The sequence below is a fragment of the Cryptomeria japonica genome, chromosome 5 (genome assembly GCF_030272615.1).
Source record: "Cryptomeria japonica chromosome 5, Sugi_1.0, whole genome shotgun sequence".
Taxonomy (NCBI): Eukaryota; Viridiplantae; Streptophyta; class Pinopsida; order Cupressales; family Cupressaceae; genus Cryptomeria; species Cryptomeria japonica.
The window spans coordinates 863,442,858-863,459,135 of record NC_081409.1 but is presented as its reverse complement, the minus strand read 5'-3'; the positions used below and the strand labels follow the sequence as shown (position 1 = coordinate 863,459,135).

The following is a 16,278-nucleotide window of genomic DNA, read 5'->3' as shown; positions in this document are numbered from 1 at the left end:
GCACGTCTAGTTTGATTATCAGCTAGTTTACCCAAGTCAAAACAGTTGCTTCTGCTAGTAACAGCACAGAACCACGCATATCTCTAGATCTTGAATTGTCAGCTACTTCATCTAAGTGCATTCCATCCTCTATAAATACCCTTAGCATATACCTAGTCTATAAAACAGATTAAAAACTCAATATTTTCATTTCCCATAAATATGCACAATAACAATTTCCAACAAGCTCAATTGCTCCTAGACCCACAAGTAATTGTGCATTTGCATACTAAATTCACTTTCCAAGTACCATGTGTATTAATTAATTGCAAAGATCAAGACATACCAATTGTACTTAATATACTCAAGAAAACCTCACTACTCAGTAAGCATCCATGTACACCTACCCACCCATAAAAGAAATTTGCATAGATCAACATGAGAAAATGTCTTTAATCTACTCGATAAAACTTCTTTGTAGACTACGTATCTATGTACACATGCCCACCTGAAGAAAACTTCCGTTTATGATTGACGAATTATTCAACAGTTCTGAGCAATTCCGAACGAAGGCCTCCTTGTGTAAGATGCTTCTGCATGATGCTTGCGGCATTCAATTTACACCTTATCAAAAATTTCTCTTGTGCAACATCAAGGTTAGCATCGGCACCAATGGCTCCAAACAGAGCACGGTAGCAACCACATAAAATACTTTGCTTCTTAGGATTGATTTTGGGTGCCACTTTAATCAAATCATGGAGTTGTAAATCAAAAGCATCTTTTGACAGAACTGTGCAATTGGAGAGCTCGGATATCTTGGAATGTAAGTCTCCACTTCCAATGGCAGAATTGTCTAACACGTAATGAAGAGAAATAGCAGCTTGAATGATATTGTACCCAAGAACATTCAAAGCCCCATTATTGTCAAATGAATATGAAGCGTGGGTCATTGCGAGTATCAGTAAATTCTGATCATTAAATTGATACCTATGAATACAAGTACAAAGCATATTAAAAGATAAAAAATCCTCACAACTGATACTATTTGTCACAAACAACTAAGTACAGTAATGAAAACTTAAATCAGATTCAGAAAGAACTAGACTAAATACATAAAAAATGAGTCTGAATGTAAAGGCAAAGGCTTCTTCGAGATTGTATCCAAATTAAATACAGAGACAACCCATATCAAACACAGGAAACACTGAAATGACAGTGCCTTCAACAGGTCAACCACATGCAAATTTTGATTCTTAAATCAAGAACTTTAGAGGAAGACAGACAAATGAAACACCAAAAGTGATTTTTTTGCTTTTGTTAATAGACAACCGTATAAGCTGAATAAGAAGTAAATACCAAGGTTCGTTCTTAGTATGGTGAATATAACAAATATCGGAGTGTTATATTTAGCTATAAATAGTAAATACTAGAGATTGTCTCTGTCTACTAGCAATTCCAGAAATAGCAGATTATTCATATTTTGCACATACCTTTTATTTTCACAGGATCTTCTTTTGGAAAAATCAAATAATTTAAAAAAAAATAGATCATGAACAAACTTTCTCAGTTTTGAAAATCAAGGGGCTTCCGATTTTAGTTATGTGCCTTGATGACAGTTCACACTGAAAAAAGAAGCCCCAAAATAAGATAAAGGAAACATGGGTGCAATTGAAACTAAAACGTGGATGGTTTTTATCTACCAGGGTTTACAAAATCATAAACATGGCTGGAGATGAAAGTATAAAGACTACCAAAGTTCAGACCTGCCTAGAATATATAAGATGCGTTTTACCATTTTTCTGTGCATTTTTACCAAAAACAAACTGCTTGCACATAATTGTCATCTTAAGATTTTTTGTGTAGCATATTACAGTTGAAAATTTTCAAAATCCACTGCAGAAATAATAAAGCTACAAATTTTGAAAAAAATAAATCAATTGTTAAAATGATAACTTGGGAAATCAGTTTCTTTTAAAACCCAAGTTCATATTCCGAGTTTGGGTTCAGGGTTCAGGTACAGCAGTCTAGATGTTAATATTTTTATCTGCTTGGGCTTAGTGGGTCCTCATAAATGGTATATCCAGCGTGACAATAGTTAACATAAAATTTTGCTCCCTACTATCAAATTTCGTTATCCATTGAAAATTATTTGGCAAGGCTATGACCACCTTCAACATTGGACGAGCCTTAGGATAAGCTTTGACCACGCTCTCAAGATTTATAAATTTGGGTTATGCTGGGTTGTGATCACGTACCCAGATTGACTTTATTGTATTTGGGGGATTTCAACTTGGCTCACTCTCTCATGTAACCTGATTGACTTTACTGTAATTCAGGGAATTTCAACTAGGGTCACTCTCTCGCCATTTGCTGGATGATTGTTATAGTATTATATAACGCAGTCCCTTCAAAGCTTGCTTTTGAGGTAATGAACGACAGTATTTAATTTCAGAGTGGAATGGCAGTAGAAGACCCCTTTTGTGACTTTATCATTGAAAAAGGAAGAAGACGCAGTTTTACCAAAACACGTTGAACAATACAGTATTCTTGAAAAAAAAATCATGGGCTTTCTTGATATAAGAAGAAAAAAAAAAACCCTACCTGATTTTAGTTTGCAATGCCTTGATAGCAGCAACATCTGAAGCCTCCATTGCAGAGTGTGTCTTCTGATCAACACCAGAGTATGCCTGCATTTACTAGCCCAATTACTGTAAATAAGTAGGAGTAAATTTCGCTAGTACTAACGAAACTAAATTCCAGAACCAAGAAAAGCATGGCACCTGTGAAATGATGAGCAACGCAGAAAATGTCAGTAACTGAGCTGCGAATGCCATCTTGTTCTGCTGCTGCAAGAATGTCCCTATTCAAAAGCTACCCACCCTCGCTTGTCTAAACCCTTTGATTTCAATGACCCTTGCCGTCTGCAACGGGATTAAAGCGAATGGAATACCAGCATAGCATACAGAACAAAGTGCCTAGTTGTTTGCTACCCTTCGCAGAAATTATAGCTTCTATGATTCCAAGCTGGAAAGTAACATATGTTGAGTGTAAGGGAAGTAACCCCATGGAATATAATAGAATATATTAGAGCAGTGTAAAAATTTATATGTAGTTTAGTTATGTGTTAATAGTTTGGTTAAGTTATAAAGTATGGTTAGTTAGTCTTTTAGGTTTATAATATAGTTAGTTAGCGTTTTACTCTTAAAGTTAAGTTATAATATGGTTCGTTAGTGTGTTAGTCTCATAGTTAGTGATACTTTCACAATCTTAAATAAATGGTTAAAACAAGTTAGTTTAATTGTAATAACAAATACAATAAGCTATCTTATATTCAATATTGATTTTCTAGTAAATCACTATATGATGAAGCTTACTTTAACATTGAAATTAATTTTATTAAAGTTTATGGAATTGATTATTTGATTTAATTTAATTATAATAACAAACATAATAAACCATCCAATATTTGATCTTGATTTTCTAATAAACTTTTATAAGATAAAAATTACTTTTGGATTGCAATTAATTCTATATATTCTTGTCCTAGTCTACAAAAATATTAAAGCAATTTAAATCTTAGTATAACATGTAGTACAAAGTCTTCTAGTTATAAGCTACCCTTCACAAATATTATAACTTTTATGATCTACATAGATAGAAAGAAAATTGTAGATGCCTAAATTCGTCCTCATCCCAATATCATTTGATTCATCCTTTATATACCTATCTCATCATTAATTAAATAAAATCAAATATTTAATTAAGTTATCGATCATCTTCCTAACATTAATTAAATAAATTTGAATAATTTGAATAATTAATCAATTAATCATTTTAACCATCTCAATTATATTCCAAACCTTAAACGAGTACATTCAATTTATATATTTGAATTCGCCTTTCATATCCCAATCTTCTAAAATTAAATAAATATAAACTATTTATTTAATTCTAAAATTCCCCCTAAAACTATTAGTTGGTTAAAATTAATTAGTTAACCAAAAAATCTATTGCACATTCTTAATCCATCCTCAAACCAAGTCAAATTTGTATATGTCATGCATGCACTTGCCACATTCTTCACATAATTCTAAAAATAACCTTTGGATTATTTGGTTCCAAAATTATAGCTCCACTTCTTAGAATGAATCTCACAAACAAGGTTAGGGTTATCATCATGCAAGTGAAATGCGCTTATCAATAGATTGTGGAAGGTTGAAGGTCAACTATAGAAGAGTGAGTTTTATCTCTTTCTCTTTGAGCTTGGCTTAGACTTAGGAGGGTGAGCTCAGGGGTATAGCTTAATACTTGTTAAAATCAAATAAAATATAGAGTAAAGAATACTAAGAACCAAGCCCAATTTGTTGACTTGGAGTAAAAGCTTGTCGCCGAGCTAAGAATAACTAGGTGTCTCAAAACCTTTATATAGATGATAAAAATTTGCAAGAATAACCCTCATGAAATAGATTCATTTCATAGATCTCTTGATGGTAAATCCTTGGTTATATAATAAGACTATAGGTGCACAACTTGATTGTTTCATTCCTACAATACTAGTAAATGTTTATGAGTGCCTACCCCTTAGGCAATAGAATCACAATCTTTTAAAGGGAAGACAAAGTAGAAACATAAAGGAAAAGTAAGCTGTATATTTTCATACACTAAAGATTGTGAAACTAAAATGATTGAACATACTTATTTATTCAAAATAGATCTACATATATTCATGTGTTTTATGAAATTATTATAATACTTACAATAGTTTCAAAATGCTACCACATTCTTCATATACACTAAATATTGTGAAACTAAAATGATTGAACATACTTACTTATTTAAAATAGATCTAGATACATATATTCATGTGTTTTATGAAAGAGATTATTATAATACTAACAATAGTTTCAATATGCTACCACATTCATCACATCCAGTTACACTCATGTCATGAAAACATAATAATGGAATATATATATATATATATATATATATATATATATATATATATATATATATATATATATATATATATATATATATAGGATTTCTAGAACATAAGCCCCAAAATAAATAGGATATTAATGTTTCTTGGTGGAAGTTATATACATGCTTTGTTATATTTTTGATAGATATCAACATAATTATTCTAGAATACAATACAACACAACAAAAATGACTTCCAATTGCATATAGATTCCATTCATTGTAATATGCATTGGTTTAATAATTTAAAAAAAAAAAATTGATGGAGATTTTGCACAAAATGTGTTGTTTTGTTAATAATGCCGATGAGAAAAAAATGGATGGAATTTGTAGGAAAAGTATTATGAAACCTTACCAAAGTAGTTTTCTTCTTTTTTAAAAATCAAATTGAACTAAAACCAATCTTCCACCAACAACTACTTCAATCTATTCATAGTAAACAACAATTGGATCTAAACATATCAAGGTTTTAGAATCAATAGATTTTTGAAATCAAAACAAGATTCTTGCAGCCTTTCAAATAGAAATATTGTTCCAATTTAAAATTTATTTGCAAAAGTGAGGTGAGAAATGTTTTAATTGTTTCAAAATTTTTTTGTTTATCATGTGAGACAAACTTCTAAGTGAAACTAGTATAAAATATTCTTAATGTATATATTGAATGATGTTAGGACTGTCATTTCAGATCTTGCCACCTCACAATAGATAGTGACTATTATATAATGCTTGTACATTCAAACCATTCAACATAAATTAATAAAAAAATAAATTATTAAGTTGCTGCTCAATTTTTTAATTCTATAAACTCATTAATGTAATGAATACTTTAATATTCCTACCACTTCCACACTATTATTAATAAAAAAAAATATTCTGTCCGCTTCGAGCTTGAAGATGCTCAAAAATATATGGAAGTTAAAAGTAGAAAGAAAAGGAAAACCGGAAGTAAAGAAGACAACGACAGGAACCTTAAAAACGACAAGAACCTTAAAAACGAAGTAACGAAGACAACGACCAGAACCTTAATGACTAAGTTAAGAATAAAATGGTATTAGGGCTATTGTCAAAAGACTTCATAATTTTGAAAGAGTAAACTTGATCTCCACTCTTCCCATTGTTGCCATCATCTTGGCCTCATCATTTCATGTTATTACTGTTCTCATTTTATGCTTCTGAAGAAGTCCCCTGAGATCTGCAAGAAACCCTCAATTTGTTTTCTAAAGGGCATATATAATTTCGTTGTTGCTGTTCTTCCTCCTCCATATGGCTTACTACACAATGTTATTAGCTTTGCTATTCATGTCAAGCTTCATCAAAGCTAAAGGTACGCCAACTTTTTTTGCATTCAGTGATACATTTATTCAAAATTTCAGATATATCTGCCATGCCACTTACTCAAATGTTCTATATGTGTAGTTACGAGTAGGTTATAACCGTGAAAAAATAGTATTGTATCCCAAAAACTGTGTTGTATGTATATGAATGAGTTGAGATTCTCCTTTCTTTTTACAGAATCTTCTCTGGTACTGGAAGATGGATACACAGTGGATACTGTACTTGATGGCCATAAGCTCGATATCTATCCATATGCAATTATGCCTCGGGAGAATGATATCATTCTGTTAGACTCTTTTAACAGCAGTTTCTTGAGAATCAGTCTGCCTCTCTCGCCACGTAAACAAATTTCTGTCCTCAGTTTTTCTAAAGTTTATGGAGCTGAGACTTGCTTATGTTCAAGATTTATTGCCATAATCTAGCGATTCTTCTAATACTTCATATTTCAATGCATTTTGTAAATTTCTCTGGGTAAATCTTGGGTGAGGTTATATGTCGCCTTTGATGCGGTTGGGAAAGCTTGGCGTACATCCTTATTGTATAAACCTTGGTCACCCACAAGCTGCCTACATATCTACTAAGGCTACGTTCTACTTATTATGCCTTTCACAACATGCCCTTCTAGTTTTGTTTAGCTTTTGGATTTCTTGCCTCAGTGACAGCATTTCTCCATTGTCTAAACATTTGGAAAATGCGCTGGATTTTAATTATCTTTAGTTATTAATCTTATGAGAGTTCATCATGCCTTAGTGGGAGTAACCAATGTTGCGTTAAGATCCCCTGAAAGATTCTCAAATTTTCTTTTTAGAAGAATACAGTCGATTTGCAGGTTTTACACCCACTAGACATAATCCTGCTTTTGCTTAAATGTCCCGATTTATGCATTTTCCCAGCAAACCCTCAAAAGACTAAAGAAAGGTGAAAAATATTTTTTTGTGGAAATTCGACTTTATACCAGATAGGATTTATATCCTTTGTAATATCTCGTCACCCATAACTTACCCGCGAATGAGAAAAGTAACAAAATGTATTGAAGATGGTAGTTTGTGGAAATACAATTCCTGAATCCTAACCGGACCGGATATAAGTTACTCCTGCACTTCTATATTCGGATCCAATAATGTTTCCCGCAAGTTGAGCCATAACAAAGGAAGTAAATTGTGGAATTTTCGTGTGGAGATGGATGTTAGATATATACATTTTAAACACCAAATATCCATTTCCATATCCAGTTCAAAACTCCGCAAAAAGTCACAAAAAGGTGTTCAAAAGGCTCCCCGTCCGAACATTAATGGCGTGTACCTATTATCCTGCAGAATTAATAACTGCACGAATTGTCTTTAATTTCAGAGTATAAACCAAATTTTGCTGATTAATTCAATACATTGAAGTTATTGACAAAGTAAATTGCGAGCCGTTTGCAACCTCAATGACCAACAGAGCCTAGAACCAGTTAATTTTTCAACCATTTCTGCAATAAGGAAGCACTCTGAAGTGAGGATGGGTCAGTGAGGAAGAAGGTATTTGAAGAAGCAGTTTGCAAAAGAGTTTCAAGGTGTTGTAATTTCAAATCAAATTTGCTAAGTGAAAAATATTTGTGCCCTTAATTTGATGTTATTTGAAGAAACCAAAATCAATTATTTATCGGATTGGATTTTAGTTGAAATCATCGTGCAAGTTTGATCTTCTTCATGAATTGAGTAGAAAACAGTTTGAAAGAAAAAAAGCTTAACTGTTTGACAAAAATCTAAGATTATGTTAAATCATGGACTTAGGGCTAAGTGATTATGAAAAAACTAGTTTTAAGGCAAAAGTATGATTCAATAAAGGAAAGATCATTTGAAGACCTAGGTAGAATGCCTTAGACGATGCCCTAGGAAATGTGCAGACCTTTAAGTTAGACGTGGGCTTTTGGAGGCCTATATAAGTCAGTTTTGGAGCTCATTTGCTTTATGCTTGGATTGATATTTTGAGAACAGATTTGGCTGGTTGAACTTGTTCATCCTATGGCTTTGTGAGGACAAAACCCTTGCAAGTAACATCCTCTATGTTAGTGAAAGATCTAATCCGGAAGATTTCACTTAGGAATCATAGCTGGGTTTTTATTATTGAAGATTTCAATTTGTACTCTCCATTTATAGAGCACTAAAAATCAGAAAATTATTGTAAGGCAAGGTTGGAAGCATTAAAGATCTAATTTGCAGATTATACCTCTTATTTTGCTGGCTGTACCTCCACGTAGCTGACTGTACAGTTCCTGTGGCTGGCTGTACAAGCTGGTGAAAGGCAATTGAGTTTTCTAGAGGTTGTGTCTGGATTTCTAGGAGTTTTCTTGAAGCTTTTAGGGCACCTAGGGCCTGGCAATCTAGTGATATTCAGTTTGCATCATTTGGAGCTCATTTTGGGAGGTGCTGTTTAGGGTTTATGAGGCTAGTTTGATGTGTTTTATGCTATTCATCATTATTTGTAATCAACAAATGAGTATCTTTGATATTTTATCGTAACGAGATTTTACGTACTTTCAGCTTATTGCTGGTTGTGGGTTCTTTGAAATATTGTATTTGGAGAATTATTTCAGTTGTTTCATTGTAGATATATTGTGAAACACAATTTCTGCATTTCCAGCTACTTCTCTAAACAATTTTATTACAGAATCTCTAGAACCTCTTAAACCCAAGAAAACGAAGAAAACTACTTGGGAACAAGAAGTTCAAGTAGTGTATAAAAGGAAAAGAGTAGAACCATCAATGAAGAAGTGCCTCTAAAGAGAAAGAAAAGGTTTAGGAACCAATGCCATTGTTGGTTCCTCAACTTGTGTTCGAGTAACTTCTAGAGATATATCCAAGCTTATGTTCAAAGATACTGTAAGTTAGGCCAAAAAATAGGAGACGTGCTTCAAAATTTTTCTGCTTTACACTTCAAGCTTTGCGATTTCTAGGTTGGTTGCCGTTGATGGTATTTTTACGCACTATGCAACACAAAATAAAATAATAAGTATTCTATCCTCTCTTGAACAAAGACTCTCCAAATGCTAAGCTATGTGGACAAATGGGACGACTCCAAGGTTCTCGATATCAGGTCTTGACGTGCTCTTGGATAGACTCAGTTGTTTGATGTGATATTGCTGGAAACACAAGGTGGACTTACATTGAATGCTTAAATGCTTTGAATATCGCTAGAACGTGGAAATTTCACTTGATTTGAAAAAAATAGCAAAAGGATAAAGGGTTGAGAAAGCTAATCTAATCCTACAAATGTAAGAACAATGGACGATCTTTGGCGAAATTCAACTAAGTCTTGCTTTGACATGCAATGAACATCTCCACAAGGTCAATGCGATCTTCTAAGAATAGCTTTATGATTTTCAAATTACCACTAAAGCATAGATACAATCAAGTCGATGCATATCAATGAAGGAGTGATAATTGAAGTTAAGCTTGGCTAAGATGGATCTAGTTGACCACGCAAGGCACTTTTCAATTGGCAAAGTGACATTAGTAGTATGGATATAAGAATTTCACTATTGATCATACACAAAATTATTCCATTCATCTAAACAACATGAAAATTAAATGAGAAGTAGAGATCATGCAACTTGTTGAATCAACATATGAATTTCACCATGCCTTCAATGAAGTTTACATGCTTCTTACAGCAATGTCTTGGTAACAATCTTTGCCTTCTCTTCCTACTCTACTCTAACTATTTGCTAGTGATATACTAACTATTCTCTGTACCTGATCTATTGTCTATTAACCTTTACAAATGAAGAGGTGGAGCCTGTTGTGAGGTATTCACACATCGCCCCATTGCAAATGGGGATCCCCACTTTTTGCTTTCTAGGGTTAGCTCTTTTAGTTTTGTTGTTGGTTGTTTTAGTGTCTTAGCCTTTGCATTGAAGGGATTGAGTTTCTCAAAGGTCATCAAACTAGGTGGATCTCCTTCAGTTGAGTGATTAGGGGTTATTTAGATCATTCCTAGGGTTTTTGTGTATTATCTGGTCACGCTTCAAGTTGCTAAATCAAGCCTTCGTTGAATGCATAGTGTCCTCCTAGGTCTCGTCCCTTACATCAAGGTCTGAGCGAACTCGCATTAGAAGTCTAGAATGTCATCCTGATCCTAAAATGTCTTGAAATTTGATAATGTCCTGAAATTTGATTAAGTCTAGAAATTTGAAGGATCCTCCAAAAACTTAATTTTGCATTATAACTCCTGGAGGCCCGAAACCACTCTCAAATATCTTGACAATATATATGGAATATAACTTAAAGTAATACTTAAATGTTATATTCCATATATGAATCCTGATGGAGAGACTAACTTGTCAAATAACTTCGGGTTCAAGTGGAAGTGAGCGAACTTCGGATTCAAGTGGAAGTGAGCGAACTTCATGTTGAAGGAGAGGTGAGCGAACTTCATGTTGGAGGAGAAGTGAGTGAACTTCATGTTGGAGGAGAGGTGAGCGAACTTCATGTTGAAGGAGAGGTGAGTGAACTTCATGTTGAGCAAGAAGGAGCGAACTTCATGTTGAGCCAAAGATAAGTGAACTTCACCTTGGAGGAGATAGGAGCGAACTTCATGTTTCACCACTTTAGAGCGAAGTTTCTTCTTCACAAGTTTACATTTTGAAACGAAATTCCCAACTTCATGAATTGAAGAAAGTGAGCGAAATTCCCAACTTCATGAATTGAAGGAGGTGAGCGAAATGCTACTTCATGAGTTGAAGGAGGTGAGCGAAGTAGATAACTTCATGCATTGGGGAAAGAGAGCGAACTTCATGATCTCACCAAGAGGAGCAAAGTAAAGTGATTTTACAACTTCAACTTCAAGGAGGTAGGAGTGAACTTCGGGTTCAAACAACTTGGAGCGAAATTCATACTTCATCAAAAGAGATGAGCGAAGTTTCTTACTTCATGAATTAGTGTTTTGAAGCGAAGTTGACGGCTTCATGAACTGGTGTTTATGAGCGAAGCTGATAACTTCAGCAGCTGCAAGCTTCAAGCGAAATCCTCCACTTCACGAATTGCTTAGGAGGAGCGAAATTGTTACTTCACGAGTTTAGGTTTTGAAGCGAACTTCATGAATTAAAGTGAAAGAGTGAACTTCATCCTAGAAGGTTTTAGAGTGAAATCATTGCTTCATGAGTTCTGCTTCTCAAGCGAACCTCACAAGTTGATGGATAAGAGTGAGATTCAACATCTTCATGACTTGAGCCTTTGGAGCGAAGTTATACTTCATGCATTGAGAGATTGAAGTGAAATTCATACTTAATGAAGAAGTGAAGCGAAGTCGACAACTTCATGAGTTGAGAGATAGGAGCGAAGTTTGAACCTCATGAATTACCTCCTTGAAGCGAAGTGTGCAACTTCATGTTTAAGGGATAGAGAGCGAACATCATGTCTAGAGTGTTTTGGGGGGAAATTCACATTTAAGGCAACTTTGTGAGTTGAAGTATTGGAATGAACTTCATGTTCTAAGCTTCAAAGGTGAATTTCAAGTGTAAAAGTTATGGAGTGAATTCTACTTCGTGTGTTCCTAATTGAAGGCGAATTTCCAAGATTGATTACAAGACCACTACATTAAAAGAGATTTGATGGTTGGAAAGAATCATTTTTGAGTTGAAAGGATGAAAGGTGAGAATTCTAAGATCACTTTATGAGAAGTAAGGCAAACTTCATGAGCACAAGCTTGGGAGTAGACTACAAGAACTCCTCTTCGCGAGCAAAAAGGCAACTTCAAGTGTTGATTCATGATGACGAATTCTCTTTATATGCTCTTACTAAGCCTAAGTATATTTGATATTTGCTTGTTTGTTTTGCAGGAAATGAAGAAGGAAATAAGGAGATCAAACAAGAAGCATTCACTTGTGCGAAGACATGATCTACAACATCAACAACATGAAAGAAAGTCACAAGAGAAGGAATTCCAAAGGAGAGATGCAAAGATGGCATCAAAAGTTCATTCTAAGAACTTCAAGAGCAGATAGTTTCAGAAGAGTTAATCAAAGTTAAAAGATCATCGTCATCATCACTGAGGCTAGATAATGTTGAGTATCAAGAGATATTCCTTCATGGTGAATCAACTCAAGTATACAAAGTGCAAGAGTGAAGTGGCATCCCAGATGGCGTTCCGATCACCATTCCTCCAGTCAATGAAGTCCACATCAATGCATCCAAGTTCAATGAATCAAGCTCACCAGGGATGGCACAAGCTTTGAGGCACCTACCCCTGATTTCTATTGGTCCACACTGAAATTTTCTCATTGGCTATGGAGAAGTTTGTTGTAACAAACCCTAATTAGGGTTTCATTGTAAAATCCTGGCCATTGATGGAGAATCAATCCTGGTCATTCATTGTAAATGAGCTCTCTATAAAAGCTCAATCTCTCATTTGTAAAGGCTAATAGTTGATAGTTAATAGTTAATAGTTAATAGTAGTGAATAGAGTAGTGAAAAGTGAATAGAATAGCAAGTAGAATAGCAATTAGAGTAGATTAAGAGAAGGAAGAATTGTTGGTATGACTTGTAAATGAGATACTCTTTTCATTGAAGTTATGGTGAAATTTGTTATTTCAACAACCCTCATGGTTCTACTTCTCAATTTATTTTCATGCTGATTAGATTGAATGGAAGAAGTTGTTGAATGTATTCATGTGGAATCCGCCTAATCGATACCACTAGCCTCTTGTTGCTTGTAAGTGCGCCTTGTGTGGTCAACTGGAATGATATGAGCTTAACTTCGAATCGTCCTACACTCATTGCTTATGCATTAACTTGAATGGTGATCAATGTTTGATAGTATTGATTCGAACATCCTTGAAACGTCCTTAGAAGATTGCATTGAGCTTGTGTCAAATTGTTCAGTTTGATGGTGAGACCTTGCTCAGTAGGATTCCACCGATTCATTCATCTATATTCTTGCATTCTAGGGCTTAGAATATACTCTCTCAACCCTTTCTCTTTTGCTCTTTTTTTCTTCCAATTGAGTAGATAGGACTTAAGTTCCAACAAATCAAGCATTCAGGCATTCGAATGTAAGTCCCCTTGTGATTCCAGCATAATCACATCAAACCAACTAGGCTTATCCACACGTAGAGATCCTACATACAGAATCTTGGAGTCTTTCTTGGATGAACCTTAAGCAAATCTTCAACATCCAAAAGATTTTGTTCAAGAGAGGATAAGATACTTTGGTATTTTATTCTGTGTTCGCATGTGCGCAAAAAACACATCAACAGAGCCTTATATAGTGCTCTCATTACAATTGAGTGGCTCAAATTGATCCACAATCAATGGCCAAGATTGAAAGATAGAAACCCTAATTAGGGTTTGTTACACCCATTGCAAAGCATTTAATGTGTGACCAATGATAAAATTACATTTGATGGGACACATGTCCTTCCTTGAAAATTCGACCAATGAATGACAAGGGTAGGTGCATCGAACTTTGTGCCCTCATGTGGTAGTTATCCTCTTTGATGGATGAGTCAGGTACACTGAATTTGGATGCCTTAGCTTGATTAGATGTCATTGGATAAGTGATGACTAGGTGCCACCTCAGCTTGTTCATCCTTGTAACTCATCACAAGTTGTAGATGAATAAGGCATATCTCTTGATACTCAACGTTTCCAATCTCGATCAATGAATGAGATGAAGGTAGGAGATATTCCGAAATTGCATCATCCTCTACTTTGATTAAATCTGCTGAAACTATCTCCTGTCTTGATCATTTCTGTCTTGGAACTTCTGTCTGGCTATACTGGCAATGTTTCTTGGATTTCTGAAGGAAATTCAAGATTGTGAAAAATTTCTTCCTTTAGTGCTTGATGTTGATTGCCACACTTTGCCTTGATGTTGCTTAATTTCCATTATTCCTCATGTTGACTCCCTGTATCAGACCTGAAAAGACAATGAAAACACCTAAGTCATGATTGTGGATTGATTATAAGCATATTAATTTTCCCTTGTTTCTGATTTCATTTCAGCAGTCTGGAGATATTTTCCTTTTGAAACTCTGGAAATGAACAACAAAGGTTTGGAAATGTTTTTTGACTTAAAATCTGATTAAACTGTGAACAGATCTGGTCAAATCAGAATGCCTTAGCTGGGAAATTATTTTCAATCAAGTCTGATTTTTAATGATTTAGCTCAGGTCTGCACCAGATTAGCTCCACCTAAAGAAATTTGCCACGTGAAAACACTTTAAATTTTGCCCCAGATTGACCTGCTGTGTGATGCTTTATTTTATTATTTTTGACTTTCAATGGTGAAATTTTAATTGAAATGCCTCCTTGATGAGTTGGCATTTTTTGCTCTTGCTGGCGCTAATGATTAAATGTTTCTTCCTTGCCTAACTGAAATCTCACCTCCTTAAGTCGCACATTTGATATAGCAAAGGAAGCCTCATAACCTTGTCGCACATTTCATATGTCAAAGGAAGTAGCATTATCCTTAAGTCGCACATTTCACCTAGCAAAGGAAATAAACCAATCCTTGTGTTCCTCACATAGCATTCCTCACATAGCAAAGGAAATGATTCATCCCTTATGTCACACTTTTTGATGGTCAAAGGAAATTGTTTGATGCTTATGTCGCACTTTTAGCCCAGCAAAGGAAGTCGCCAAGTGCTTATGTTGTACTTTTTGATGGTCAACTCAATTCCTTAATTTGCTGATTGAGCTAGGCAAAGGAAATATAAGCCCGCTGACTTGGATGACCATAGGAAATAAAATTCCTTAAGTCGCATATTTGACATGGCAATGGAAATGATTTGGCTTAGATCGCGTCTTAGAAGCATCAAAGGAAATGACCCTCAACCCGTGTTTTGATTGGTCAAAGAAAATGCTGATGCCGGTGCATTTGAATAGTGCCTTAAAAACTTTTTAAATCTCCACCGTAAGGTTTGTGCGGTCCAAGCAATGACACAGTAGTGAAGGGGAGCCAAAGCTAGTGAGTTGGAAGGGTGTGGTGAAGAAGAGGGAGTGATAAGGAGAAGCCGTTGGGGTAAGGTGGAAGGGATGTGGGGGTTTGATGAGTGATCCTGTGGGATAGGAGTTAGGAAAAAGGAAGTTTGGGCAAGTGATGAAGAAGGTGTCGGGTAATAGGGAGGTATAACGGATAGGCCAAGGGGAGTAAAGGGGTAAGGGGGTGTCATGGGAAAGGAAGGTGGGTAGTGGATGGGTAGGCTAGGATGGGATTGGAGTTGTGAAGGGTGGAAAGCAAGGTGGGTTAGGATAGGATTGGGGAAGTGGAAGGTAAGCTAAGGGATGAAGAAGGAGTGAGATGGAAAGATGGAAGGGTGAAAGGGAGATGGCAATGGTAGGGAATGGAAATGGGAGTGATCAGGCTTGAACACCCATTGGTAGCGTTGGGAGAAGTGGAAGTGATTATTCCTTAGGTCGCACATTTCCAGTGTCAAAGAAAGTAACTCAATCCTTGGTTGAGCAAAGGAGGTGGTGTCAATGCATTGGTTAGGCAAAGGAAGTTTTGATTTCCTTCCTAACTTGTCATCAATTGGTCTTGCAATCTCCTCGTTAAAATTAGAACCAGAAAGCTAAACAACTAAGATATCTGAAACTAGAAAACTTAAGAGAACAAGATACACAAATATTTATCGTGGGAAAACCCTCCACTTGAGGGTGAAAAACCCAGCCAAACAAAAATCAGATTTTATTGAATGCTCAAATTTGAGTACAAAATTCTCACGCTTAACAAGCAATCATCTAACAATGATTGATAACACTTTGTTGTGACCATTTCACACATCGCCCCATCGCAAATGGGGACCCCTCTTTTTGCTTGTTTGTCGCTCGCTTTTGCTTTCGTTTTTAGGGTTTTGTTAGTCAGTTGGTCGTCTGGATTTAGGGTCAAGCCTTAGGGTTTTAAATTTTGTCCTTTCAAGCCAAAATCCAGTCGTTTTTGAGAGCTTTTGAGCTTCCTTTTCTAAGAATGCAAATTTTGAATGCAATGAATTCGCCAAAA

The 16,278-nt window shown here is 35.2% G+C and overlaps 2 protein-coding genes across 4 annotated transcripts in view; one reads left to right on the top strand and one right to left on the bottom strand.

The window, feature by feature from the left end:
• Positions 1-244: 244 nt before the first annotated feature.
• LOC131036383 (protein NUCLEAR FUSION DEFECTIVE 2-like) lies at positions 245-3,036 on the bottom strand. Of its 2 annotated transcripts, none has more exons than XM_059221807.1 (3): positions 2,760-3,036; positions 2,581-2,675; positions 245-966 (listed from the first exon to the last, which is right to left on the bottom strand). In XM_059221807.1, the coding sequence occupies exons 2-3, from the start codon at positions 2,670-2,672 to the stop codon at positions 519-521; spliced, it is 540 nt and encodes a 179-aa protein (XP_059077790.1). In that variant the 5' UTR covers positions 2,673-2,675; positions 2,760-3,036; the 3' UTR covers positions 245-518. The 2 variants fall into 2 exon arrangements, with proteins under 2 accessions (XP_059077790.1, XP_059077789.1); XM_059221806.1 differs by having other exon boundaries at positions 2,581-2,666; positions 2,760-3,034.
• Positions 3,037-5,974: 2,938 nt separating this feature from the next.
• Positions 5,975-16,278, top strand: part of LOC131036388 (uncharacterized) — a 110,498-nt gene continuing 100,194 nt past the window's right edge. The window contains exons 1-2 of one of the 2 annotated variants that reach the window (XM_057968268.2): positions 5,975-6,286; positions 6,475-6,636. In XM_057968268.2, the coding sequence (XP_057824251.2) occupies positions 6,226-6,286; positions 6,475-6,636 (223 nt within the window). In that variant the 5' untranslated portion in view covers positions 5,975-6,225. The remainder of the gene's footprint in view (positions 6,287-6,474; positions 6,637-16,278) is intronic. The other variant, XM_057968270.2, reaches the window with a different exon arrangement.